This window comes from Syzygium oleosum, unplaced genomic scaffold, assembly GCF_021117445.2.
Source record: "Syzygium oleosum isolate NSW1041296 unplaced genomic scaffold, Sole_v2.1 Sole_v2.18, whole genome shotgun sequence".
Lineage (NCBI taxonomy): Eukaryota > Viridiplantae > Streptophyta > Magnoliopsida > Myrtales > Myrtaceae > Syzygium > Syzygium oleosum.
In genome coordinates this window covers 8,318,948-8,346,810 of record NW_026607502.1, presented here as the reverse complement: position 1 = coordinate 8,346,810, position 27,863 = coordinate 8,318,948, and the positions used below count along the sequence as shown (strand labels likewise).

The window sequence follows — 27,863 nt, the reverse complement described above, 5'->3', positions numbered from 1 at the left end:
CTAAAACTTGCCGTTGCCTGTGATCCACAACCAGCCCAGAGCAACTCCCGAAAATATCCCACCCAAGAGAAAAAGCACAAGCAAGTTGCCCAAGGCATTTTGCTCTGGTCCCTGAAAAAACAAATCACCTCATGGTACATAGAAATTTTGCTCTAATTAACACAACTTCGACAAAAGAGATGATGTTCAAGTCAAACCTTGTATCCTTTGGGTGCTATTGTCATAACACAGACAGTGAGATAACCATTGCTCAAGCCCAAGAATGAAATGAGCATTATCATCCACCCCTGATCGCCATACTTTGCCGTGAAGTAGAATGCAGGGACAAGCAAGAAACGGGCAAGAATCGCGATCATGAGGCTCTTTCGGGACTCTAATTTGAGCCAGCCAATAAGGGGAATGTATCGAGATATGAGATCCCATACATTGTACATAACAATCAAAACCAACGGATACCTGAAACAAAACCGTTGAAGCAAGATCATAGCACACAAACCTTTGCAGAAGGTGACATACATAGTATATGATATGCATACAAGCAGCAGAAGTATATGATATTATCTTATAAATATAAGACCATCTTAAAAATATAAGATTATCTTGAGAAGTGTAACATTTACTTGAAGTAGAGAAATTGGCTTCTCTTATCAATACTCACCATGATCCCAACTGGTCTGTTCCGGTATTCTCATAGAGAAAGCCTGGGAAGATTGTAAATGTCAAAACATATATAAGATATATATCAATGGCATAATCTTTATTCTGAAACAACAGTTGTTTGTTGCTCAATCGATCTTCTTTAGAGTCTCCATCCTGCCAAAATTTCAAAATTTTCAAGGTTTCAGTTACATTAAAAGGAACACAAATTTTGCAACTACAATAGAGAAAGTTCCACTGCTACAATGCACCTGTGTTTGGATTCCAGCGGCAACAAGATCAGCTGAGACAGTTTTAGACCCTTCCGAGGCTGCCTTGGAGCGGTAGTACTTCACAACTGGAATCTTAGCGAACCAAGTCGCATACAAAATGATGCAGATGAACTCGAAGAATGTGGAGATTGCCAGAAACAACACTGAAAAACAAGTTTAAGATTCATGAGAAGAGTTCTACATATTGCTTTCACTTGACAAAGCTAATTATTGCACCACGATCTTTTCATGTGTATATGTAGGGCACGACATAGGAAGCTGGATTTTACCTACTTACCAATAATACCTTAAAATTTGAGATGAAACCATGTTATGACATAAAACTTAAGTCACTGTGCCACAGATGACTATTAAGACATACTAGACTTGTTTGACTGTTAAAGTTCCTTTAACAACAAGGGATAAATCTGGAAATTGAGAAGTTTTTTTATGACGACAAAGAATTACATACTAGCTCCCTTGCGAAGACCGTCATGAGCCTTCTCAAAGGCTGCTTTTGTGATCAGCCTCATACCAGATGTTAGAGCTCCTGATGCAGCTAAACCAGCAAAATACGACTGCACAAATGAAAATCCACCATAATTTGAGGAAGAAAGACCATGATCTGACTCGAAAGATATCTTTTAGGATATAAGTTGCGAAAAGAATGAAATAAAAACCGTAGGAGACCGCCCACCTGCATGAATTCAGGACACATGAAAGACAGATCGCCGACCATACCACCCTCAACATGGGCATCGGCCACTCCAAAACAAGCAACGAGCACACATAGACCGAAATAAGGCCCAACTCCCCCTTTCCCTGATGTTGCAAAGTCCAACTATCATGTGAGAAATTCAGCAATGGAGTTCATGTAAGATACTAGAATTAAGGGATAATAACTTAAATCAGACAAATGCACTAATAGGAGCATCGTGAATAGAGATATTTATGCCTTCGGATAACTTACAACTATGAGAAAGAGTGTACTTAGAGTGAAAAGAATGTATCCAGCTACATTCCTCTTTCTTGTATCGACTCTGGATTCGTGGTATGCTAAGATAGCCATCGTCCCAATTGCAAATGGTTGATAAATAAGGGTCAGCACTCTTGAAGGATGGTAATTCTTCAGCCAACACAAAACATATAATTAGTATAGCGCAATCAACCTGTGACTTCACATTACCATGAGCAAATTACGAGCCCAAATAAGAATAAGAGAAGAAAAGATATTGAAAGACTAGTAAATAGTTTGCGAATCCTAAAAGCACTTCTTAGATGATTATTTTAAGAACTCATCCGGATGTCACACACACAGCATAGTAATGGCAACCATATAGCAACAAACTCCTCCTGCGATGAAGAAAATGAACCATAGCCAAGATGACAATAATGAGAGTTTTGTACAACAGATCCACTTGACTAGCAAAATTCATTGGACACACTTGTTTTCTAGTCAGACAGAACTCAAACAGAGTCAAGACTCTTCCATATCAATATGAGACAGCTAAAGAGAACAAAGAGTTTACTAAATACAGAACATGAAACAGAGAAATTAGGGTATTTGCTTAAAAAATTGTGGGAAATTGGGAATAAACCCCAATTGATTACCGGGAACACTTCATAGTAATAATCTCCAATAGTCAGTACACTGTTCCAAGACACAAGAGTCCCAAGTCCAAGGAGCCAACAGAACACCATGGCCTTGAACTTCCCCTGAAAATTTTGGGAAATTGACTCTAAAATGTCATTAGTACCCCTGTACCGGTATTCCTGATAAAACCTTCAAGCAACACAAAAACAAGCGAATTGAGACAGAAACCTCAAGCCTAACTGGAACCCCAGTTTCATTAGCTTTGGTCATAGTTGCTTCCCTGCAAAACTCACCAAAGCAAACAAACTCAGCTCACAAAATATTTACTTTTGAGTCTGGTCAATCAAAAACTTAGGACGTAAGAGAAATTGTACAATGATTACTCAGGGTGCGAGATGGCTACACCGAACAGAAACAAAGACAAAATAAAGAATACTTGTTTCTCTGTATCAAGAAGAGCGCAGAGAAAGAGAAACTCAAGATGCAGAGACCCTTTATCTTGGTGATGCAAACTAGTGTGGGTTATTGAAGAATTAGGAGAAAATCTCAAAGGGAATTGTTTTATTTCCATGTATTTTATATCCTTTTATTTCTAAATCCTCATAATTAGGAAGTAGATCACTAGAATTATGAAGTAAATCATTACAATTAGGAAGTAGGAAATCTTTTATTATTTTTGCTCATAGTTTCTTGCTATCTTCTAGCTATCCTAGGCCCTATTTTATGTAATGTTCTCTATAAGAATTATGAAAATAAGAAATAAGAAGAAACCATTTTTCTTCTTAGAAATTTGCATGGTATCAGAGCTGAGGTTTTGAATCCGGCTCTTACTATGGTGAAAATGGCAATGACCGGATTCAAAAACTCTTCTTTAGGCGTCATGCCAAAGAGCAAATCAACCGATATCTCTGCACAACCGAGAAGTGTAGGAGAACAATTCTCCCAGAACTCCAACTTGCTATTAAGAGTTCACCGATTAAATGGCCAAAATTATCAAGAGTGGGCACAATCGGTGAAACTAGCAATTGATGGCAAAGGGAAGCTAGGTCACTTGACAGGTGAGGTGAAGGAACCGGTAGAAAGCAATCTGTCTTGGAAGACTCGGAGATCCGAGAAATCCGTCTTGGAAGACTTGAAGATCCGAGAACTCTTTAGTGATTACTGGCTAATCAATTCTATGGACCTGACAATTGGAATACTGCACCTATTCCTACTCCTATTCCTTCCGACTGCTAAAGACGTGTGGCACGTTGTGAGAGAAACATATCATGATTTGGAAAATTCTTCCCAAATATTTGAACTAAAGACAAATCTATGGAAATCAAGGCTAGGAGATCGTAGAGTCACTGTTTACTACAATGAAATGGTGACCTTTGTGGCAGGAATTAGATCATTGCTATAATGATAAATGGCAAAGTCCAGCTGATTGCAAGAGACAAATGAAAAGAGAAGAAAATGATAAAGTATACATGTTTCCAACAGGCCTTAATCGAAGCTTGGATGAGGTGAGAGGCAGAGTCCTTGGTCGAAAACCTCTACCATCCATCCATGAGGTTTTCTCTGAAGTTAGAAGGAGGAATCTCGGAGGCGAATCATGCTATGTGATTTGGAAACAAGTGTCAGCTCTATATCCAAAAATTCTGTACTGTATCTCAGGGGCTTGATTTTGAGGAAGACAGGAGGAAGAAACCATGGTGTGAACATTGCAAGAAACCATGGCATACCAAAGAGACTTGTTGGACATAATTGGAAGAAAGAGGGTTGGAAGAAAAGAAGCAATAGCGATAGTCGTGCGTTCCATGCAACAAATGAGGAAGAGCAAATCAAGTTAGATTCAGCTCCATTGACAAAGGAACAATTAGAGCACCTGTACAAAGTACAAACTCCTTCAACCTCCACAACCTTCTTTAAATCCATCCTGTTCTTTAGCCCAAAAAGGTAATTATCTTTCTACTGCTTTCCTCATAGAAAATCCACACCAAATTACTCCATGGATTCTCGATTTAGGAGCAACCGATCATATATCAGGTTATTCAAAACTCTTTTCTACCTATAGTTCATGTATAGGAAATAAAAAAATCAAAATTGTAGATGGTTCTCTTTTGGCTGCCTTCGAATTACTTGTGGTATTGGTAGAATTCCATAAAATTCAATCGTGAATGAGACTACATGTTATGAAGAAGTTTTTTAGTTCTTCAAGCCCATATAGGGCCCGCATGGTTCGGCTTTTCAAATGCAACTTGGGGAATGCAAATACCTTTAGGTGAAAGCCACTTAGGAAAATGCAAGTGGTGTTTGGTAAAAAAAAATTTGTGAAGCTACTTTGACCTAAGTAGTGGTTGGTAAATTTTTTTTTGCAAAGGGCTTTGGCAATTTTTATTTTTAATATTCCGGTTTTGCCCCTATTACTATTCATCTTCTTCACCGGCGAGGGTGGCCGGCGAGGGTGGCCGGCAATAAATTTGAGTGAGGGCAATTTGGGAAGGAAAAATAGACTTCGGCATTTCACAAATGCTGAAAGCCCAAAGTTGGTCTGAACCAGCTTTGGGCTTTCAGCATTCCAATGGCATTCCAAATGCTGGCTTTCGGCTTTTCGAGTCCGGAAAGCCGAACCAACGGTTCAGCATTTTGGGAAGGGGCTTTCGAGCCCGAAAGCCCCTTCCTAAAGCTGAACCAAACGGGGATAGTTCTCGGATGGATATGCTTTGAATGTGTTTTAAATATAACAAGCCACAGAGGGAGATAGTTCGATTGAAATGGCATGACTTCCACGTGCTCTTGCAAACACTTCCTAATGTTGTCTTCCATGCATATTCGAATTGGGAACATTTTGTCTAGTACTTTGAGTGAAGATGGGAAAAGTATCAAAAAAGTCATGAACGTATTGCATTGCGTCCTAAACCTTTCAATTGGAACAATTTAGTCATAAACCATTTCACTTTTTGCCAGTTGAGTCCATTCAATTAATTTTGACCGGAAATCGCTAACATGGATGCCGGCCATCCTATATGGCATGGCCGATACTAATGTGAATAATTTTTACAATTTAAAAAAAATGAATTTTTACTTTCGAAGCCAGTGGTTTGTGATATCGTCGATTTGAAATGAAAACAATGAAAGTACAAAAAGAAGTTATTATATCAATTCGGCCTAACTTGCTTACACTATATATTAATACATTTGCACCTGAGACCCAAACTTTATAGTTATACCATTAGTAAGGAAATATTTATCGTGATAATAAATTGCTTGAGAAAAATTATTAATTTCAAAATGAAATCATATATTTTCTACAATAATTTATTATCAAAAGAATCACTTTCCATAAAGTTCTCATGGAAACTATATATACTTTAGAAGCCAATGGTATGTGCTATCTTCGATTTGAAATGAAAATAATGAAAGTACAAAAAGAAGTTACTACATCAATTCGACGTAACTCGCTTATACTATAGATAAATACATTTGCACCCATGAGCCGAACTTTATAGCTATATCAGTAGTAAGGAAATATTTCTTGTAATAATAAATTGCTCGAGATAAATTAGTAATTTCAAAATGAAATCACATATTTTCTACATTAATTTCAAATCAAAAGAATCACTTTCCTTAAAGTTCACATGGAAAATATATTTACTTTCGAAGCCAATGATTTGTGATATCATCGATTTGAAATGAAAACAATGAAAGTACAAAAAGAAGTTATTAAATCAACTCGGGTTTGACTCGCTTACACTATATATGAATACATTTGCACCCACGACCCAAACTTTATAGCTATACCAGTACTAAGGAAATATTGATCATGATACTAAATTGCTCGAGATGAATTAATAATTTCAAAATGAAATCATATATTTTCTACAATAATTTCCAATCAAAAGAATCACTTTCCATAAAGTTTGCCTGGAAAATATTTACTATAGAAGCCAATGGTATGTGATATCTTCGATTTAAAATGAAAATAATGAAAGTGCAAAAAAAAGTTACTACATCAACTCGTCCTAACTCGCTTACACTATATATGAATACATTTGCACCCGCGACCCAAACTTTATAGCTATATCAGTGGCAAGGAAATATTTATCATAATAATAAATTGCTTGAGATAAATTAATACTTTCAAAATGAAATCAATTTTTTTCTACAATATATTAAGTAATACAAATTGAATAAAAGGCCCATATTCAATCGAATTGTTTAATGAGATTCATTCACCGGTGAAATTAATATAAATATAACAAATTGATGCTGGCACATGGCGCATGGGGGAGGGAGATATGGTGTTGGAGGGAGTATTGGTGTATTACTTTCAAATAAGCTTTTTCTTCTCTAGTTGAAGTAAATAATTCTAAATTGGTGATTTATTGAATGTGAGTTTTGGTCAACTTGTGATCAGTGTTAGTATCTTAAAAAGAAATTGTTAACCTTTCTCGGCCACAATTATCGACTTAACTATGGCGCTTGACAATAAAGTAAAAGTGTACTTTTTCTGTTTTAGCTTAGATTTAATTTTGAATTAGAGATCATATTTGAGTAATCAGAAAAATATCAATGTTGTTTGGTGTTAGAGTGATAATATGTTAAAGGATAATAATAAAAAATTCAAGAGAAAATGCAAATTTATAACAATTATGTGAGCTCCATATCTCAGCGTTTATTTAGGGAATTAGCCGAATTCCAATCAAAGTGCATCAATACCCAAAAAAATGGAATATTTCATGCTTGAAATCAAATTACAACGACCTATTTGCACAATCCACTAATTTAAGTGACCATAATTGAAGTTTATTCCTTAACTTTATTTTGCTTGAAATCAAATTACAATTAAACTGAATACCGATGGGCCTTTAAAGGCAACCCATGACTGGTTAGAGCAAGGGGTTTATTCATCACCAAAAAGGGTGATTGGCGTTGTGGTTTGCTGCATTCGTAGGATTATATTTGTCAACACGAGCATGGGTTTTGTAGTTGGGACTCAACTTCGCAAAACAACTTGGCTTTCATAAGATCATCAATGAGATTGACTCTAAAGTCATCATTGATCTTGTTAGTTCAGAATTTATGATTGATAATGCTGGTCTTGTTTTGCTTAGAGATATCATAAAACTGCTGCATTATCACTTTGAGTTTGAAGTGCAACTAACTTTCGGGAAAGAAATTGCTGTATTGATTAGTTTCTAAACTTGGAGGTGATAAGCGCTTGGATGCCAAATTCTTTTCATTACCTCATAGAGAGTTATCTCATGTTTTATTACGTGATAAAATAGAAATAATAGATTTACGCGTTACATCTTTGTATTCGATTTTAGCCTTTTTCCATACAAAAATAATAATAAAAACAAAACTTTAATGCATTGAATTAAATGATACAAAGAGATAATCTATGATTAGGTGAAAAGATATGGAGGAAAAATTTTAAAAAGAAAGAGAGAATGCCAATAAAATATCGGACCGAATTGACATGATGCAAAACAATACCGACCTACCCAACTAAAGCTTGTTTTTTTTTTTTTGGACGTATAACTAAAGCTTGTTGTAGAGCCATCGAAGTGTAGATATTATTGCCCTTCCCATGTTTCCACTTCGAAAGAAATTGATTAAAGCTTGAGACTTGATGTCCTTGGGAAAATTGTCAAATAAATCATAAACCTATTGCACTTTTGCCAATTTAGTTATAAATCTTTCAATTATACCATTTGAGTCCTAAAACTTTTCACTACTTCCCAATTAAGTCCATCTAGCCAATTTTGATCGGATTCGTTGACGTGAATGCCAGCTGTCCCATGTTACACGGCCGGCGACTTAGATTATTTTTAATTTTAATTTTTTATTAATTTTTTCCTTGTTTTTTTCTTTTTTTCTTCTTTTTTTTCAATTTCTTTTCCTTTTTCCCTTCTTCCCTCACGTCGGCTGGGGCGAGCAGAAGCAGAAACGATCGAGCGGCGAAGGGGAGGAAGAAAAGAAAAAAAAAGAAGAAAAAAAAAGAGGAGAGAAGGGGGCAAAAGGGACGCGCGGGCAGCGGGGAGGTGACGGGCGCAGAGGAGCCTAGTGTGAGAGCCCAAAGTCAAACGTGCTATCATAGGCAAGCTCCAACGGCTACATTGATCGAATCGAAAAGATTAATAATGAAAGTACAAAAAGAAGTTACTACATCATTATTAATATAAATACTATATAGAAATACATTTACACCCGCAACCTTGAACTCTATAGCTATACTAGTAGGAAGGAAATATTTATTGTGATAATAAATTGCTTGAGAAAAAATAATAATTTCAAAATGAAAAAATATATTTTCTACAATAATTTCCGATCAAAAGAATCACTTTCCATAAAGTTCGCATGGAAAATATATTTACTTTAGAAGCCAATGGTATGTGATATCTTTGATTTGAAATCAAAATAACGAAAGTACAAAAAGAAGTTACTACGTTAACTCGGCCTAACTCCCTTACAGTACATATAAATACATTTGCACCCGTGACCCGAACTTTATAGCTATACCAGCAGTAAGAAAATATTTGTAATGATGATAATTGCTTGAGATAAATTAATAATCTCAAAATGAAATCACATAATTTCTACAATAATTTCCAATCAAAAGAATCACTTTCCATAAAGTTCTCATGGAAAAATATATATACTTAAGAAGCCAATGGTATGTGATATCTTCGATCTAAAATGAAAATAACGAAAGTACAAAAAGAAGTTACTACATCAACTCGGCCTAACTCGCTTACACTATATATAGTTGCATTTGCACCCCCACAACCCAAACTTTGTAGCTATATCAATAGTAAGGAAATATTTATCGTATAGTAAATTTCTCGAGAAAAATTAATTATTTTCAAAATGAAACCACATATTTTCTACAATATAAGAACTAATACAAATGTTTATTAGATCTGCAAATGCATTGGTACGTTCATCAACAATATGCATGGGTACGTTCTCAACAACTGTGAACAAGTGTAACCTTATACGATGTGATTTCAAATCTTGACCAGAGTGACATATCCTACGACATTACATATACGTATTATCTTTGCAAATGAAAGGTAACCGCCCCGACATTATCACAAATGTGAGAGAGCTTTGTCTACCTTCCAATTCTCCCTGGAAACCGGCTGACTTGTGTATCCGGTTTTCATGGATACTAGTGATCCTAAAAATGCCAGGGGTTATCAAAGCGGCAAAGGTTTAAATGGAAAAAAAAAAAAACGCCTAGCTGGCCAAACAAAAAAATAAAGTACAGAATAACAAGAGAAAAAAAAAAGACGAAATAAGTAATCAAAACTTTGATATATTAATTTTTTTAAAATAAATGACGTAATATAAATTTTTTTTTACCGATGATACCGGAATCGTGTCAAACTACTTTACTCGATTTTTATATTCTATATGGAGATATTACAATTATGTAAATAGATTTCATAATTTTAACGAACCCAAGTTGGCACTAGATACGTCATTGATTTTGCACCGACTAGCATGATGCATTTTAGAGTCGTGAACGTAAAATAAAAAGGATCAAATTTTGCGAGTTTATGATGTCAGAGTACGAACCGAATACAAAGCATTGCAAAATATATTTCCCTTTGTTTTATGATATTTTATAAAGATTTATTATGTTTGATCGTAATCAAGTACACATGGTGTCACGAAAATGCAATTAAATTACCAAGCTTTGGTTAATTTTTACAATCAACAAGCATATTCTCATATTCTCATATTAGTTTATTTGAAAGTGAGGTTATTCTTGACAAAAAAAATTTGTTTTGGTTGGAAAAGTGAGGCTATTGTTTGTTAGCCTATCATAAATTTTTTTTCTTTTTTTTTTATTCAGACGGATAATTTCGTCCGTTGAACAAAAAAGTTCGTATTGTCTAAATTGGGCCTACGAGTAGGCCCGTGTCGCTTATTGGGCCTTTTTTTCGGCCCACGTATCGCCCGAATCGGCCCAGCGTAGAATATCGCGCCTTCCCCACGCGGATGATCTCCCGAGTTTTTCGTCGCTTCCCGTTCCTCCCATTTTCAACGAGGATCGAGCTCGCTCCCTAGGGTTTCTGATCGCACCGCACCATACCATCCATGGCGAACGCCGCTAAGTCGGAGGGGCTTCGGAACCTGCGCGATGCCGTCGGTCTCAAGAGCAGGGTCGGCCGGATTCTGGCGTCGATCGGCAGGTTCGCCGTCGATTCCGCCGTCCTCGAGTCCCTCGGGGGCATCAATGGTTCTTCCCCCTTCGCCCTTCAATCGCTGATTTTTCGTTCTTAGATGATGGCTTGGCGTCATGCGGTCTCTGTGTGTCTGTGTTGCATGATGATTCGTGGAAGAATTTGATTAGGCAACTTAGGTATTGTAGTCGGCTGCTTTTGATTTTCACTTGCCTGAACAGAGGAGGGTCGAGGTAAGAAGCATGCTATATGACTCTAGGAGTGGCGCTCGTGGTGGAGAATGTGGAATCGTGTGTTGGGGTTGATGACTCGAATTGGGTTTTTTTTTCAGTGTTCCAGTGGATTGCTGTCTGAAGCCGTTTTTCGCGCTCGAAGATATGTTGGTCTTCTTTCCCTGGAGTTTAAATTAGAAGTTAGAATCCGGAACCCGCCACCGATGTTGCGTCAAAAATTTGAGTGATTCTCCGTGTTTGGCATTTCGAATCTTGTGATGTCCATTTCCTTTTTGTCTAAGTAAAGCTGGAGCCTGTATCTTTGTGGTTTCGGATTTGGTTCGCTAGTCGCCCGTCTGCTAATCGATGACGGTGTTTCAGTTATTTCACTTTTTTTTCATTTCCGGTTGGCATGAAATTCCGGTTACTTGGTGGATGTTGCTTGCTTTGCGTAGTTTTGAGTTGCACAGTAAACTTGAATGAGGCAAAAACAAGGTATTGAAATAAGGATGAACTTGGATTGGATGGTCCATGAGCAGTAGTGTACATATGAAACAACATTAGGGCTTTTGCCAAATTTGTGCTGGTCAATGATCTCTATGCTGCATCACGCGAGACGCACAGTTATAATAGTCGCATTTGTTTGAATTTCCTTGCTTGTAAGAGCTGTTCAAACCACTTCCACAGGTGTGGATTTTATTGGCCCTTCTTGAATTGCTTGTCCTTTGTTATCCAATGCATGTATCATCACTTCGATGTCACAATTGTTTGAGCTTCAATTTATGTCCATTTGTTCCTACAGCAGGAAAGAAGAAGGCAACTAAGTTAATGCAGGAAGGCCTGAAAGATCAAGCGCATTGTCTCTCACTTAATGACGATAACGGACCTGGAGATCTCAAAGTTGGGCTGAATGACATACATGAAATTATGGAGAAAGGGGAAGAAGGATCAAATAAAGTGACGCAAGAGCACGAGAGGTCGGCCAAATCTGTTATAGGGTCGGGAGCTTCAAAGAAGACGCCGAACGAAGGAGCCAAACCGATAGATCTCCCGAGAGCCACGGAAAAGAAACCCTTTATTCGCTCGCGATTATGAAATGGTATTAAATACTATGTGATAGGGTCGGGGAGATTTTCAAGTGGTTGGAAATGCTTGTTGCCCTGTTCCTTAATTGCATCATGCTGGATCAGATCGTTTCGCTGTAAACTTCTCTATATGTTTGTATTTTCACTTCTTCAGCATGTACACAAGTAAACTTGGCCCCTAGCAAGGAAGAAGATCCCCTATCTTAGTGTATTAACTAGCCAATTGTCCCCCGGATTGCTTGATTAGAGGGAAAAAAGAAAAGAGAAACCGCGAAAAATAATATTTTTAAAGTATACTTAATTATTTTAATTTTTTGTGTATATATTATTTTGCGTCGCTTGTATTCTTTCACGGTATATTTTTGGTTTTTTAACGGTTTAAATGTCGAAAGGAGACAATTTATTTGACATGGTATATTTAAAAGTCAAGAGATGACACTCCTTTTTATTATTTCTTTGGACTGTTAAGCTTGTTATTCTACCTGTTGTCTTGTCTTCGATCGTTACTTGTTTGATGTGGTTACATTAACTCATGATTTTTTTGTACAAAGACAAATTTACATGCGAGTAGGAGTGTTTTAATAGGCCATACATATATTTTGTTAACTCGTATCTTAACAGTTTAGATGTTTAGGAAAATTATTATTAATGTTTTCATGAGTCTCCGGATAGCCAAGTTTTTCTTCTTGTGCCCCTAGATTATCAAAAATAAAAGTGAAAAAAATATATTGTTGGTCAAAATGTAAATTTAAATATCATTGAGGACTTACTTCGACAATGATATAGATATAAGATTGAACTTACTTTGAAATTTTATTTCTTAGATGTTTAACTTAACACCTTGTTAATTGCTTCTATCATTTTTCTTACAGTCCTTGCGTATATACCTCTTGTTTGTTTACACATGTTATACCAATTTGTAGTTGACATAATTTGTCACTTGGACCGACTTTTCAAATAGTACAATTACCTGCAACTTCAATTACATAACATCAAGATAAGATGTATTAAATCATAAAATTAAAACCTTTGATTATATGGTATTGTTCTTGGTATTACAATCGTCATGCTTGTTTAAGTGAAGATTAACTCATGTCTTTCGTATCTCTAATTCTAACTTAGATCACTTTTTCTTTTTTTTAGGAGAATATGAGACAAAAATAACAATTGAAGGGCATTTCTATGTTAACTTAAATAATCAGATATATAAATGAGTTTGATAAAATTCATATTAGGCTTTTAGGGAAAATTTCAAATATAACTTCGAGGTGGAGTCGTTTTCTCAAATAAGAGCCTTAGTGGACTCTATCTCAAATAAAAGTTTGAAGTTGCTAACTTTAGTCTCAAATAAATATCCAAACTCGCTAGCTAGCGTCGACTTATTCTGGCGATTAGAGTTTGGGCAATTTTGTCCACAAATTGTAATGGGGTAAAAAGTCGGTAAATCCTAAGAACTAAAGATCCCAAATTGAAATCTAGGGCTCTTCATGGATTTCTTTCTTTCCACGTTGCTCTTTGTCGCAACCCTACCCGACACGGTCGGGGAGACGTGTTTATAGATAATGTTCAAAAGGTGAGCAGATTGCCCTTGATTAGACACGGACTCTCCCAATCTCTTACCTTGCGCAACGTTGGGGTTCATTGTAAGTTCCAATTAATCCTAAATATGTGAATTGGGAGTCGCTACTAGCCTATTATTGGGTTTGCCAAAAACCAAGTGAGGCACGAAAAGATACCTCACTTCCTGTACAAGCTGATTTTTTAGGTTCAAGGACTTGATTACATTAATAGTTCCTATTAGTGTCCTTTTGGTACCTCTAACTTGATTGGATGTTTGTCTAAGTGATCAAACGGTCTTGTTTACCAATTATGAGTCCTAGAGGTCGTTTAAGTTGCTAAGTGTTCATCAAATGGTTTTTAGGGGTTTATTATGATCCTAAGATTTGTCTTAACCGTTCTAACAAGGATAAGAACAACAAATGTAGGAAAAAATATGGGAATTAAACACTCAAGTATTGAAAAGACTTAAAGTAAAGGTGCGGAAATGGAAACCCGATACATCCTCCGATTAGAGCAAGCCATTATTTCCCTTCAATGCTATAATCTTGCTCGTCCGTTTCCTGAGCCATCAGCATCAACCAAGATTACTCCCTCTTCTAAGAAGTGTTCACGTAGATCATAGGGATGTATGTTTTGAAATCCTTGTTGGAAGTTCCTTTTGTTTTTTCTTTGGATGTTAGTTGTGCTACTGCCTCTTCTGCTCGAATGAAAGAATGAATTATTTGCTACTTCTCATGCGCTTTAATTATTATCATCTTTGATGCTAACAAAAAAGGGGAGAGTATGCGATGTGTTGATTATGATTATGATTATGATCTTCCGAGTTCATAAATGTTAGACATATATGTTGGAGCGAGCACGATTGATGATTATTAGCTTTTCGGCTAAGATGTCAGACAACTACGTTAGGCGATGCTGTGACACAGTTATTTTTTCAATGCAAATTCTTATATTTGTCTATTAAGATGAAACTATTTAAGAAGTATGTTGTCTCTTGATGCCTATCTCAGATTGAATTTCATATTTGCATTCATCTGACCATGCTCATTGTAGATCTCAAGGGACTTAGAATCATGACTGACCCTCACAAAGAAAAATCTACGAATAACCAATCTCATTTTATTTTAACCGTAACAATCTTCATTCTTATTTACTGCACATATGTGGGTCAGTTTTGTCATCATAAAAAAGGGGAAAATTGTTGGTAAAATATTCCTATGAAATTTTGATGATTCCAAAACTGCCTTTGGTACTAATATCTATCATGATAACTGCCGATGGTAAGATAGCTTTATTGATGTCAATGATTTCTTTGTATTAGCAAAGATGAGAACTAGGCTGTGATGCTTAAGGTGAAAAAGTACCAGAGTGGTAAGTCATTGTGACTTAGAGTTACTTATATCAAGCTAGTGTTCTTGAAAGTCTTTTAGAATTGATAAAAGAGGAAGGATCATTGATCCTATTATCACGTGTCATTTCATTAGTATGGTCATTGAAGATCGTCATTCAACTCGCTCACAATTTGCACGTGCTAATGATGAAAATTGGATTGTGCTGATGAGGAGTTAACATTGCTAATTGTGAGATAAGCAACTGAAGATGACCACTGATGGTGTAAAGAATAGTTGGTACATGCCTAGATTTCGTAGCTGAAAAACCAAGAAATATTTCGGAAAAGCAGCTGACAGGTTCCGCTTCAATGAAGCTACAGATGCAACAAAATCCATTTAAGGAAACCTGCCAAAGTTAGATGAAATGATTGTATGGGTGGTTCCGATTCTGGCGAAGGTCTCCGACATCTCTCAAACGGCTAGTTGGATCTCTTTGAAGGTCTCCAACAGTTGGATTAAAGACTTTTATAAATAAGAATTAGCGAAGCTTAGAAGAGGTTGGATTTGAGAATTGCTGTAGTTATACTCTAAGCTAGAAATCCTCTCTGTTTATATCTCTTTGTAAAGGTTTGGCTTTGTAATAGCAATTGGTCAAATGCACAAGCGCAAATGCAATGACTGTGTCCTCTTAGTGTGATATATTTTGTGAAAAGAACAACACTTGCCAGTTATAACTTATAGTGCTGATTATTACAGGAATCAAACATGTTAAGTTGTCAGCTGGAGAGTGGACGTAAGCTTGGGTATAAAGCTAAATCACTATATATTGTTATGTGATTTATCTTTAGTGTTCATCATCTACTTAATCTGTTCACTATCATCACATAAACTAGTCAACACTCTCACCATTTGGTATGCTGATTACTAGATTATTTCACGAAAGATTTCCAGTATCACTACTCAACCTATTCAACCTCCCCCTTTTAGGTTGTGTTGCTAGCCTCAACAAATGGTATTAGAGAGTCATTGCTTGTTATTTGAAGTGCTTTACTTCTAAGCACAAAGATCTTTTGAATGGCTAACCTTGGTAGCTTTCCTGCTTTTGATTCTCATGCACCAAACAAGCTTCTATATTTTGATGGAACCAACTACGAATACTGGAAGCAGCGCATGCAAGCATATATTGAAGCGACTGACCTACTCATGTGGGAAGTCATAGTCAATGGACCCGTGGTACCTACATGAGCTCTTGGTCAACAACAACAACGCGAAAACCAACCACCAGTTGACAATTGTTGCTGCTGCTGCAGCTCAACTCAAGGAACCTCATAGAAGACAAGCACATAATGCTAAAGCAAAGCATTTGATTTACTGCACTCTCTCTCCTTCAAAGTTTAATAGAATTTCTTCTTGTGTTATAGCAACAGAAATCTGGGATCAAATTCAAGTTACAATTGAAGGAAAAGATCGTGTGCGAGAAAGAAAGATGAATATCCTTCTCGGAAACTACGAGATAAAGTCCGATGAGACCCTCACTCAAATGTTTACAAAATTCACCGAAATCGTTATTAGTCTTGCCAATCAAGGAAAGATCTTTATTGACGCAGAGAAAGTGAACAAACTCCTAAAAGCATTACCGAAGGAGTGGAGCCATGTGAAGACTTCGGTTCGGGAAATAATGAGAACTCAAGTAGTTAAAGTAGTAAGTGCCGTTTATACTTAGACACTTCTTCCCAAAGCTTGTGCTACTTATACTCAAGAGGATAGATATCATTATCACACATCTAAGCTCAAACTATAATACCGATACACTTCTCAAGAGATTACATTTTAAGTACACTCAGAAGAACAATATAAACATATAAAGCTTTCTCTGTCCATTGAGTAAGTATAGATCTCATTATCACACATCTAGTCACTCTTGATCTCTTGCTTCTTCGTCGTTTTTTGATCTCCTTTTATACTTCTCAATATCCAATCTTCCCGTTTGACAATCTTTACAAGAATCAATCTCTAAGCTATCCGTTAGACAATTGTTTAGCAAATCAATTGAGCCGTTGAAGTTAGTCAATCAATGTGAGTTTCCGGAGATTTGGCCGTCCATACAATCAAATCTTCTGGTCTCCATAAACAGAGTAGCTCGAACTATCGCAATAAATTTGTCTCCTGAATGATTGGTAATCAATCAAGATATCACGCGTAATTAGGATCTTTCATGTAGATTTATAACAAGATTGATAATCAATCAACATCTTCATTTAGGAATCCAAGCCATAAAACTAGCTGCCATAAATGTCCAGATAAAAATCATCTTGAGCTATTTTTATCCAGATTTCTAGAGCAAGTGATAAAACTGTTGGGCAGGTAATATAGGTACTTTGCTTATATAAGCAATTTGCGGTTATATCTGGTCTCCTGATGATATCAGTTTCTATTTATATTAGGTTTCCGGTGATACTGTACCGCATTTCATTTGGCAACTTGATTACGATAGTAATATAGATGTGTCGTCCTGTTCATCTTGGTACATATAAGTCTTTTGACTTCCTCTAGACTTGTTCAACCTTATAGGTTCTTCCGATCTTCACGAATCTACTTTGTATATCAGCATTTCGCGGTAATAAAATGGTCCCTTGATGATATCAGTTTTTGGTTATATTAGGTTTCCCGGAGATATTGTACTGCATTTCATTTGGCAACTTGAGTATGATAGTGATAAAGATCTATTGTCCTGTTCATCTTGGTACTTATAAGTCTATCCACGTTCCTCTAGACTTGTTCACTCTTATAGGTTCTTCCGGTCTTCACGAATCTTTTTGCTATGTACATCTAAGTCCCTTTAAAGCGAATACTACTTGAAATATAGACAAGATTTGCATTTATCAAGCACGTAAGATATTCATGAATTGTTCTATCAACTTCAAAATATTATAGGAGATTTTTTCAACACTTTGAATAAGGCTAATGGCTCGAACCGCTGCATTTAGTATTAGAGCAGGTTCCTAGATTTGTATATGCTGATGCCATCCGCTACCAGGTTTCAATGGTGGTCAAAACATTTTTTTTTGGTTTTGAGCGGTAGAAAAGACGAAAGATGTATTATTGTTGAGCAAGCATAGGCCATTCGCATAAACCTAGAGAGAGGCAACGATGGGCATGCGAGGAAGTGACAGTGAGTAGCGCATTTTGTTGAGCAAGCATTGGTCATTCATGTGATGCGTAGGGTGATGCAGCGATAGTTAGGAGAATATAAGGAAGCGACAGAAAAGCCGGCTATGAGAGCATTGCGGAAATCCAATGGGGAATGTCACGCTCCGACTTTTCCTCATTCCATGAAGGCATGGAATTGAGCTCCGAATACCGGGAGAAGCATGAGGATGCAACATGAATGATGCAACTGATTTGTAGATGTGAGGTTAAGAGAGTTTGTGCGAGGCCCGACCCATAATCTGGCCTCCACGGCGAAGGACAAGGCAGAATTTGTTATCAACATTTCAGTTCAATGGCTCACTTAATTATAAGATTTGGCTCGACATCAGTAAATATTCGGGTGGCACCATAGACGCACTCCAAATTATAATTATAATCATTCACCAATTCAATCCTATTTTGCTTTTTTGGGAAAAGAAATGAGAATCATGACTCCGTTTGTCTCGTAGAAAATAAGTTCCGGGAAAATATTTTCCGGATTTTCCGGTATTCAGTTAATTTCCGTAATGGAAAAAATACCTTCGAAAGTAGGGAAAATATTATCAGCTTTTTAGAAAGGGGAAAACATTTTTAATCCTCTTTCTTTCATTGGGAAGACTGTGTAAAAAGTTTTGGATCGAATTGGCGAAAATGCAATAGCTTTAACACTCTTTGGACAATTTTCCCTTCTTTCACCTATAGACCAAACAATTTCTTTCACCAAACACATTTTCCTTTTATTTATTTTTCTTTTTGAAAAAATTCAAGTTTTTAATTATTTTTTGCATTTTTATTTTTCTTTTCTTTGCTTTTCTTTTTGCTTTTTCCTTGGCTGGTCACCGGCTTGTGGCAAGGTGGGCGAGCTCGAGCTTGAGCCCCGTTGGATCTAACAAGCTGGGTGAGGCTCGAGCCTCAGGCGAGCTCGACCTCGCCTGTGGTCAGTTGCCGGTCATCGCTAGCAACCAGCTGAGGAAGAAGCAAAAAGAAAAAGGAAAAAAGGGAAAAAAAGAAAAAGGAAAAGAAAAAGAAAAAGAAAAGGACTTAGTAAAATTCGAATTTTTTGGTAATTTTCACTAGAAAATCAAATGACATACTAATAAATGGCGAAAAATATTTTCTAATTCATTTTTCAGGTTTTAGCTGAATACTAAAAAATATTGTCATTTTTTTGGAAAATATTTTTAAAAAACGCTATATTTTCAAAGAAACGAGCAGAGCCCATGAGCTGGAATTGATCCCCATTGGAGGCGCAGGTGTCGATTGGGGTCCAACCCAGTTGCACTCGCAGCCCGACCGTATCTCCTCCACAACCCCGGTTTCAAGTCTCCGCGAAACCCCTGTTTCGTCGCTCTCCTCTGCGAAGCGCCGCGAGCAAGCCCGCAGCTTCGACAGAGAAGCCGAGAGCGAGCGCGATAATGGAGGCCAGCGGGTTCGATTCCGAGGGACGAGAGTTCAGCAACGCCGAGGAGATGTGGAGGGAAGCGATCGGCAAAGAAGGAGACGTTCACAAGCGGAAGGAGTGGTACCGCCAAGGCGTTGGCTATTGGGAAGTACGCGACTTTCCCATCACCCTCTTCCTCTTTCTTTTTCCCCCGTTTTGCTCTGTTTTGCTTCTCGCTTTGCCCAGTTGAGGTTGTGTTCCTTTTGTGTGCTTACAAGCGAAGTCTGTAATTCCATGGAGTTATTGCTGAATAATGATTATGGGGGTCTTTCTTGTGCCTCAAGAGAAGGGTGTGGAGGCAACTACAGATGGAGTGTTGGGAGGATATGCACACGTTAATGACGCTGACGTAAAGGGCAGTGAAGCTTTTCTCAAAATGATTTTGGCCGAACGTTTCCCGGGTGGTGGAAGAGGCCGTAATCTTGTTGCCCTCGGTTGGTATTCTCCCTCTGTGTGTGCAGGCGTGGGCTTCTGGGTGTGCGCTTGCTTGCTTTTTCTTTTTTTTTTTTTTTGTGTGTGTGTGTGAATAGGACTAATTCGACTGAGACATTGAAGAGATTGATAATTCTTAGATTACGGTTACAATGTGATTGCACCTTGATGATTGTGTGGAGAATTGTTCTCCCCCATATCTAGTTTCTTTCTATACAACAGCTTCGAGCTCTCAATCTTGAGCCATGGGTAAGAAGTCAACTTCCCAAGTCGCATGCCAGTTCTCCATTGTAGTAATCAGCACCGTAACTATCTTGCTCCTCGCTTGTGTAGGAAAAAAAAAACCAGGAAATTAATCTCTGAATACAGTGTCATGAAACCTTCTGTCATCACCCGACAGAGTTTTCCTACCATTTTCCTCTCTAATAGCGTCCTGATATGGAAGTCATCTACATCCCCTCCCTGCCTTACAAGGCTTTACTGAAAGGCCTCCGTTAGAAATTGATTGTTTTAAAATATTCTTATTAGACCGGCGAACTGTCAGATTAGAGCAACCTTTTCTGTATGTTCCTAAGTCTTTTTGCCACTGAGATAGGGGTTGGACACAAAGAGAGGAAGTCAAATGGAAGAACAGAAAGCATGCTATTGAACAGCGTATGTCTACCTCCCGTTTGATGAAGAAGCCTTCTTTTGCCCACTTAAACTCTTCTTAAAGCTCCAGATAATCCACTTTGGCTTTGTATGACTATGCGGGCCCAATGGCAAATCTTGTGGCACAATTTGACTTTTCTCTAACACGTTCACGTGAAACTTTGTAAAATATATGATTCTGCAGCCACTGGACATTAACCATGACCAATTAATCAGCATGTTGTCGACAACATCTGGAATGCTTCGGTTATCATATATGGAGAGTCAATTGGCAACATATTTGTTGCATTATACTTATTTTGACATAAATCTATATTAACAATATCTTGTGTTTGTTTGGTTTTTGTTAATTCATGGATTTGACTCTTCATAAGTACCAGTCAGCTGGTTTCTCTTTTCAGAATCTCTTCACCAATACGGACAACTCTTGCAGATTGTGGTTCTGGCATTGGAAGAGTCACCAAGAATCTTTTAATCAGGTTCTTTGCTGAGGTAAAGTTGTATTTTCCTTGTTGCTCTGGCCAGCAAACTTGCTTTAGCTCTAGCTACAAAAATGACTTGTAAGACTGGAAACTCAGCATTGTTATTCCCTTCTACTTGAAGAACAATATACCAGGAAATGTCTCACATTTCGTGTTTTTAGCAGTTGGGTTGAGTGTGATACTTGTTTAAGGAGTCCAGGCCTATATTTATCTAGCCATGGCAGGTTGTTGTCTTTTTCTTTGACCTCCTAGTCTTTCATTGCTTCAACCCCTAATCCTGACACATCAATGTCCATTTTTGTTTCATAACTAGGGCAAAATCTATCTTGTTCTTTCCTTTCTTGTAGATTGGCGTCAACTGTATTTCTACAACTACATAACTTAATTTTTAATGACTATTTTCTGGGTGTTAAGACAGAGGATCGCTTTCTGCTGCTCGGTAGTTAACATATTCATTGCGAAACCTTGTTTATAGTGTTCACCACAACATTTGATGTATTGTTGGGCCAAATTGACACTTGTTGGTGGAGAGAAGTGTCAGCTCTTCAAATGTTGTTATATTATTCTTTTCGTCCGGGACGTAGGTTGATCTCCTTGAGCCTGTATCGCACTTCCTAGAAGCTGCCCGTGAAAGTTTGGTTCCTGAAAGCGGTTCAGCAATCGAGAACAAGGCCACTAATTTCTTTTGTGTCCCCCTTCAGGTGAGTAATATTGGACATTCAAAATGTACCTAATTGGTCCTCACATTGTAAACTATCAATATATATGATTCCATGATATCATCTTTAGAATTTTAGGACTATATTAAATGTTATACTGATTATAAGGTCATTCTGTTTATCAGGGAATAGCTACAGACTATGGTTACATGAACACAATAGCATACATTATGATTTTGCATTGATGTGGTACCCCTTTGTTTTTCTTTTACAAATATAAAATATTTTATTTTTTTCATTCAAAGGAGAAATTAAGTTATCTGGGTTATAGGTTTCATATATCTGAAAGTCTAGATGTTTCAAGGATTTTAAACTGGGATTATTGACTAGTTGCCTTAAATTTGATCCACAGGCTGCCTGTTTGCTTGCAGATTTGCAAATGCATGTATATAATGTCTTCTAGAAATGTTTGCTTTGTCCCACTGGATTGCTATACTTTCACTTGTACAAGTAGTATGTAAGTGGTGTACTTATTTCATGTTGAAACTCATTTGTTTATGTTTTAGGAATTCACACCTGATGTAGGACGATATGATGTCATGTGGATTCAGTGGTGCATTGGCCATCTTGCAGATGATGACTTTATATCGTTCTTTATGAGAGCCAAAGTAAGTCAACTATTGTCCCCTTAAGAAAACAGTGTAAAACTGCTTCAGGTTCTAAGAAACCTAGAAATGTGAAGCATGATCAAAATCTTTAATTTGATACTGATGTATATTGGAGTTCCAACTGGAGATAGGCCTAGGACAGTATAGTGTCTGCTATCATTGCTGTAGCAGTAGTCTTTCTGAGGTTCAGCTGTTGTTGTAAAAGACAATTGGCTGCTATTATTGTGAAAATTCCTTGGAGGTTGGACTGCTGCTCAAAATGTCTGATGAGCTTCGGGGGTTGCTGTTGGTGTCAGGTGTTTTAGAGCATAAAAGTTAATGAATTTTTTATTTGCTAGTTATTATTCCTGGAATGAGTATTTATTTGGTGAAATGACACTATTGGTCCCTATATCTTTGCTCGAAATTCAAAAGCATCCCTCCACTTTTTTTTTCCAAAATGGTTCCTGTACTTTTTAACATGTGCCACCGTCCGTCCTTGCACTGGTCTGGTGACTGATTTTGCTAACATGTTGACTCTTTAAAAAATTGTTGACGTGGGCTTTTTTTTTTAAAGCTGACCTGGTTTTTGTGGACTTCTTTGCATTTATTCAAAACTCTCTCTCTCTGACCTTGCCATACCAATGAAAAAAAAAATCAGGCTGTAACCTGCATGCCATAGGCAATGCCTGCAACCACCGCTTGGTGATCGCACCCCTCGGGTGATCCCATCATGTGGTGGTGCTGGATCTGCTCCGTTCTTGTTGTGCATGTGTTGCTGGAGTTGAGACCACAGTCGCGGGGGTCACCAAAACACCGTTGATAGGGGCTACACCTTGACTGTGGTCACTCTTGACAGGCAACCATCGCGTCATGGGGGCTCTATCTGTCGTGGCGGTCTCATGCGACCACTGTGACAGACACAAAGACAATCATTGTGGTGGTTGCTGCAAACAGACGACCTTGACATTGGTGGTTGCCGTCGAGTGGGCAGGGACCACTCGTTTTTTTATGTGTGTGTGTGTGTGTGTGTGTGTGTGTGTATTGGGCGGGGGTGGTGGTGGTGGTGGTTTGATTGTATAATCACCAAGTGATCTATCCACTTGTTTTTTTATGTGACTTTTCATTGAACTTTTTGTCCTTATTTTTTCATTTTTCTCACATAATTTTTTTCCATTTTTTTTATTATAATGACAAGATCAGCAACATCATTAAAAACACGACATTTGTTCTCAGATTGCCACCTTAACTTTCCGATTGCCAACTCAGTTTCTGTGGCGGCTGAATTTAACCGAAGGACTAATAGTGACATTTTTTAAAATGCGTAGGGATCATTTTGTACAAAAAAGAAACAGAGGGACGGTTCTGAATTTCAGGCAAAAGTACAGAGATCATTAATGTCTTTCACATATTTATTTGTGGCTTAAATTCTTTTATAGCATTTGCATTGTCAAATATTTTCGTCTTGAGAGGCATGCAAGGGGAAGAAGGTAGATAGTCACCTGGTCAATTATTTGTCCCTTGTTCCTAAAGTTGAGAAACAAAAGATAAAATTTGAGAAGAAGATGGAGAAGCAAAGCAGTAATGAGCTGCTTTGTTAGATTTTTTTTTTCTTACTTCGAGCTTTTTCTCTGTGTGTAAATACTTTTAGGCCATGTTTGGTTCTCATGAGAAATCGATTATTGGAAGAATTGAAATGCAAAGATTGAGATTATTGCATTTGAAAGAAATTTCAACATGGAATCGAATTGCTCTTTAAATTAGATTCTTCAAAAAAAAAATAGAATCACATCTCCTACTAATAGTTAGTGTTGGGATTCCAATTCCACCTTAACCATTGTCAATCACCCTAAAACCATGGAACTGTAACCCCCATCATCTCCTACTTCACCCAACATGCTGCTGCCATCGCCTCTACTGCCGTGTGAGCTCACTTGCACATGTCTTTCTCTCTTTCTTGCTCTGAAACTTGCTAAAGACTGGTAAGTTCACTCAATTCACTGCACATCTCTCTCTCTCTCTCTCTCTCTCTCTCTGTTGCTCAAGCAAGACTCCAAGGCCATGGAGGTCTTGGGCCTTGCGCAACAACGCAAGGTAAGTGACCTTCGGCATAGAGAATCAACAGAGGTTGCGACCTCTATGGGCCGGGTTGCAAGCTCCGCGTGGAGAGAGAGAGAGAGAGAGAGAGAGGTGCAATGGACGACTTGAGCAGGCAAGAGATTGATGTCATTGGTCGATGGAGGGGTGACAGCGAGGGATTGTGATGGCAACAGGTGGGGGTGGCTTTGTGACAACAGATGTGCTGTGTGTGGTTGGGTGGGGAAGAACGTAGAAGACCAGAAAGGGAAAAAGAGGAAAAGAAAAGAAGAGACTAAAGAAAAGAGATAAAAAGAACAAGAAATGAATAATTCTCTGCCATTGGGTGTTCAATGACTGAGATGTGTTTTCTTCTAAAGACCTAAATTTTTGTGTCATCCCAACAATCGAAAAAGAATTCAATTCTATGAAATGGAAATACTTGGTTTGAGGATCCACTTATGGATTGCTTGTCAATGGAACCAAACGAGGCCTTATATATCTGTTAAACTATGCCTGACCTTTTTTAGCTGCTCATAAGCAGTAATTGTGCTGCAGATGCTCTGAGAAAGGAATAGATAAAAAAAAAGTAAAAGAAAAGATTCAATTAAGAATGAGAAGTTGAGGAAAGAAGAGACAAGACTAAAGTGGAGCAAAGGACTCTCTATTCTCTTGATTTCTAATATGTTTGATCCGTGCTTTTCCCCTGGCACTAACTTGCTACCCTTGTCAGGACAATACCAAATCCTCCCCATAATTGGTCATAAAATGACTCAAATTGCTATAGTTAATGGAATCTGTAGCAAGAAATTCTAGTTAACATTGATTCTTCACCAATGTTAGATTTATGGCATCCGTGCTTTAATCTGAACTATTATATTCCCTTCAGTGGCTGGTCTATATAATATCACTCTTAAGGCCTTATTTTTTTTCTGTTACGTTATTCTAAGGCCTTCATGACTCCATATTCATACACTTTCCATGATCATTTCAGCCATACAATGGTAATTTGCCATTGTATCAACATTATCAGTTATCGACCAATCAAATAGCCTTCTTTTCTAGAATATCTAACCAAACTAATTTGCCTTGAAATGGCATATAGGTACCTGATAAGTGGCGACATTTTATGGAGTGTCTTTGGGTTTCCCTTTCTGCTACTTTGCTTTTATGAATGACTCATGTCTTCAGCAAAATATATTTCAGGCTGGCCTCAAACCTGGTGGGCTTTTCGTCCTGAAGGAGAATATTGCTAGAAGTGGTACTTATTTCATCTTTCATACTCTACTCTCAGTGATGATGAATTTATGGTTAGACCTGATAATATAAGATGATACGGTTAACTCAAACATGCAGACCTTAACTTTCCAGAAAAGTCAACAATATGAGGACAGGAACCAGTACTAAAAAGGAAAACTTTAATCGATATGCTATTCTAGTAAGCTTAATTTTGTTTGTTCATATGTTTGAATCAGGGAGTTTGTGATATAAATTACAGAAGTTAATATACGCATGCACTGAGTCAGGCTCAGGACAGTTTCTTGCTGGAACTATGCCATATTTGCATCTTGGGGTCATTAGAAGTTTGTTATGAATGGAGTTGATATATAGTATTCTTACATGTTATTATATGAAAATAATGACCCTTTCCACATTTTCCAGACTTTCAGAGTCAGTAACTATGATAATCTATGAAATCATACTTTTTGAATCAATTATACGAGAATAAGGGAAAGAATGGTAATTTGAAAAGAATGGGTATCTTATAAATGATAATGAACAATCAAGTGTATAATTTAGCATGTTGAAAGAGTCGATGATGCATTCCAATAAGTAGGCTAGAGAGTTAAAAGTAGTTCAGGACAGCACGTCAGACTGAGGTTTTTTACTACCTTCCAAGCGCATAGATATCTGAATGTCTAAAATATTGTACTTGGCAGAATGTTTTGGTATACCAGGCTAAAACTCTTTCAAGTATCCACAAAAGTCCCGACATTTATGATAATTGAGAAGAGCATAGTGTCTACCAGTACTTCATCATCGGTATCATTCAATTTTGATGTATGAGATTAAAATATATTAGAGAAAAAGTTGATGATAGAGAAAGTCAAATCATGTCTAACAGGTGTTCAAGAGTGGGTATGATTCTGTTAAGAGAAAGTCAATTCATATCATACGATTTTTTTTTAAGACAACAAAAACGAAGATGCAATTGCTTGCTATTTGGGCGTTGAGAAAAACAATGGCTTTGGCTATGCATTAAGGTTCATTGAAAGAGGATCTACGGATTCCCACAAAATAGAAAAGAAGGATTACTTGAGGACTCTTCAAATAAATAGCCTGATGTTGGTTCACATCAAATTTTTTCTACTTATTTTCCCAATAGCATTCGAGATTCATGAGCCAGACTTTTCTGTATGCAGGATTTGTGTTAGACAAGGAAGATCGAAGCATCACTAGGTCCGATACGTACTTTAAGGAGCTCTTCCACCGGTGTGGATTGCATATGTTCAAATCAAAGGTTTCAGTCCTCCTAATACATACTTAATCTATGTTTCCTCGTGGTAAAATCCTACATAACAAGCATCTCTGTTGCATTGACCAATGAGCATCATTGTTTCTGCCAATGTGAATAGTAAAAACTGTATTTCCTTCCACTTGATTTTCTGCAACAATATATAAGACTTTGCAAGAACTTTTCGGAAATTCATCAGGTGGGGATAGCTAATGAATTACTCAGCATGAGATTGATGAATTGTGGTATTCGTTAGGCTCATAACAGCATTCCTACACACTGACACCCTCTAAACCTTATATTGGATCAAAGGATTTCATTTGAATCAGCATTTGTATTTACTTGAACTTAATCTGGAAAATGATATTTTTGGGAAGTGACGAATTTGCGATTTCTTAATGCAACTTTACTGTTCAAAATATCAAACATCTAGAAGAATTCTACTGGTTCTTCTCTGTTATGTAGCCTGATTGTATTACATGGAGCTTAGCTATTCCATGCATTTTATTGTCGATTCCCTTACGAACTACAGCCTGAATCCATTGAATCGTTACAGGACCAGAAGGGATTACCTCAGGAATTATTCGCGGTGAAGATGTATGCTTTAACCCCTGATGCACCTAAACGAGTTCACAATACCAGAGCCAAAGCGCAACCCAATAGGCCCGGCATCATCAAATGAGTAATTGCTTCATGGATTTCATTATCAGAGGAGGTCTGGTGGATGGTTCTTGGGGTCACCTGGACTACCCTCAGAATGTTGTGAGATGCTTATCTGTTCTTTGATGTGTGCTGTGCTTTGAGCGTTTGAATGAGCGTCATCTCTGCGCATTTTGCTCATTTGTTGTCACATTGTTTTTCAATGTATTGAACGGAAGGTGAATAAATTTTTTTTTTTGCT

The 27,863-nt window shown here is 37.4% G+C and overlaps 3 protein-coding genes across 6 annotated transcripts; 2 read left to right on the top strand and 1 right to left on the bottom strand.

Annotated features, from left to right (window-relative positions):
* Nucleotides 1-3,073, bottom strand: LOC115689419 (equilibrative nucleotide transporter 3-like). Its single transcript, XM_056319594.1, has 10 exons — nt 2,886-3,073; nt 2,731-2,782; nt 2,520-2,624; nt 1,879-2,034; nt 1,606-1,749; nt 1,381-1,486; nt 909-1,072; nt 659-813; nt 198-456; nt 1-111 (listed from the first exon to the last, which is right to left on the bottom strand). The coding sequence occupies exons 1-10, from the start codon at nt 3,071-3,073 to the stop codon at nt 1-3; spliced, it is 1,440 nt and encodes a 479-aa protein (XP_056175569.1).
* Nucleotides 3,074-10,507: 7,434 nt separating this feature from the next.
* Nucleotides 10,508-12,194, top strand: LOC115689439 (uncharacterized). 2 transcript variants are annotated; one of them, XM_030615471.2, is made up of 2 exons: nt 10,508-10,738; nt 11,700-12,194. In XM_030615471.2, the coding sequence occupies exons 1-2, from the start codon at nt 10,597-10,599 to the stop codon at nt 11,987-11,989; spliced, it is 432 nt and encodes a 143-aa protein (XP_030471331.1). In that variant the 5' UTR covers nt 10,508-10,596; the 3' UTR covers nt 11,990-12,194. The 2 variants fall into 2 exon arrangements, with proteins under 2 accessions (XP_030471331.1, XP_030471330.1); XM_030615470.2 differs by having other exon boundaries at nt 10,512-10,738; nt 11,697-12,194.
* Nucleotides 12,195-19,294: 7,100 nt separating this feature from the next.
* Nucleotides 19,295-27,863, top strand: LOC115689420 (alpha N-terminal protein methyltransferase 1). 3 transcript variants are annotated; one of them, XM_030615446.2, is made up of 8 exons: nt 19,295-19,609; nt 19,790-19,934; nt 21,017-21,075; nt 21,650-21,766; nt 22,291-22,392; nt 25,654-25,708; nt 26,871-26,968; nt 27,519-27,863. In XM_030615446.2, exons 1-8 carry the CDS (start codon nt 19,475-19,477, stop codon nt 27,642-27,644), a joined length of 837 nt encoding a protein of 278 aa, XP_030471306.1. In that variant the 5' UTR covers nt 19,295-19,474; the 3' UTR covers nt 27,645-27,863. The 3 variants fall into 3 exon arrangements, with proteins under 3 accessions (XP_030471306.1, XP_056175681.1, XP_056175682.1); XM_056319706.1 differs by having other exon boundaries at nt 19,335-19,609; nt 19,790-19,916; XM_056319707.1 differs by having other exon boundaries at nt 19,475-19,609; nt 19,719-19,934.

What these genes read in the sequence shown, in the direction of transcription:
- LOC115689439 (XM_030615470.2), top strand. Translation starts at nt 10,597, where the DNA reads ATGGCGAACGCCGCTAAGTCGGAGGGGCTTCGGAACCTGCGCGATGCC. An exon ending in GTCCCTCGGGGGCATCAATG is followed by an intron (nt 10,739 to 11,696) that starts GTTCTTCCCCCT and finishes TTGTTCCTACAG; the next exon opens with CAGGAAAGAAGAAGGCAACT.
- LOC115689420 (XM_030615446.2), top strand. Translation starts at nt 19,475, where the DNA reads ATGGAGGCCAGCGGGTTCGATTCCGAGGGACGAGAGTTCAGCAACGCC. An exon ending in GGAGAATATTGCTAGAAGTG is followed by an intron (nt 25,709 to 26,870) that starts GTACTTATTTCA and finishes TTCTGTATGCAG; the next exon opens with GATTTGTGTTAGACAAGGAA. An exon ending in TGCATATGTTCAAATCAAAG is followed by an intron (nt 26,969 to 27,518) that starts GTTTCAGTCCTC and finishes GAATCGTTACAG; the next exon opens with GACCAGAAGGGATTACCTCA.
- LOC115689419 (XM_056319594.1), bottom strand. Translation starts at nt 3,073, where the DNA reads ATGGAAATAAAACAATTCCCTTTGAGATTTTCTCCTAATTCTTCAATA. An exon ending in ATTACTATGAAGTGTTCCCG is followed by an intron (nt 2,035 to 2,519) that starts GTAATCAATTGG and finishes TGTTGGCTGAAG; the next exon opens with AATTACCATCCTTCAAGAGT. An exon ending in CGGTCTTCGCAAGGGAGCTA is followed by an intron (nt 1,073 to 1,380) that starts GTATGTAATTCT and finishes CTTGTTTTTCAG; the next exon opens with TGTTGTTTCTGGCAATCTCC.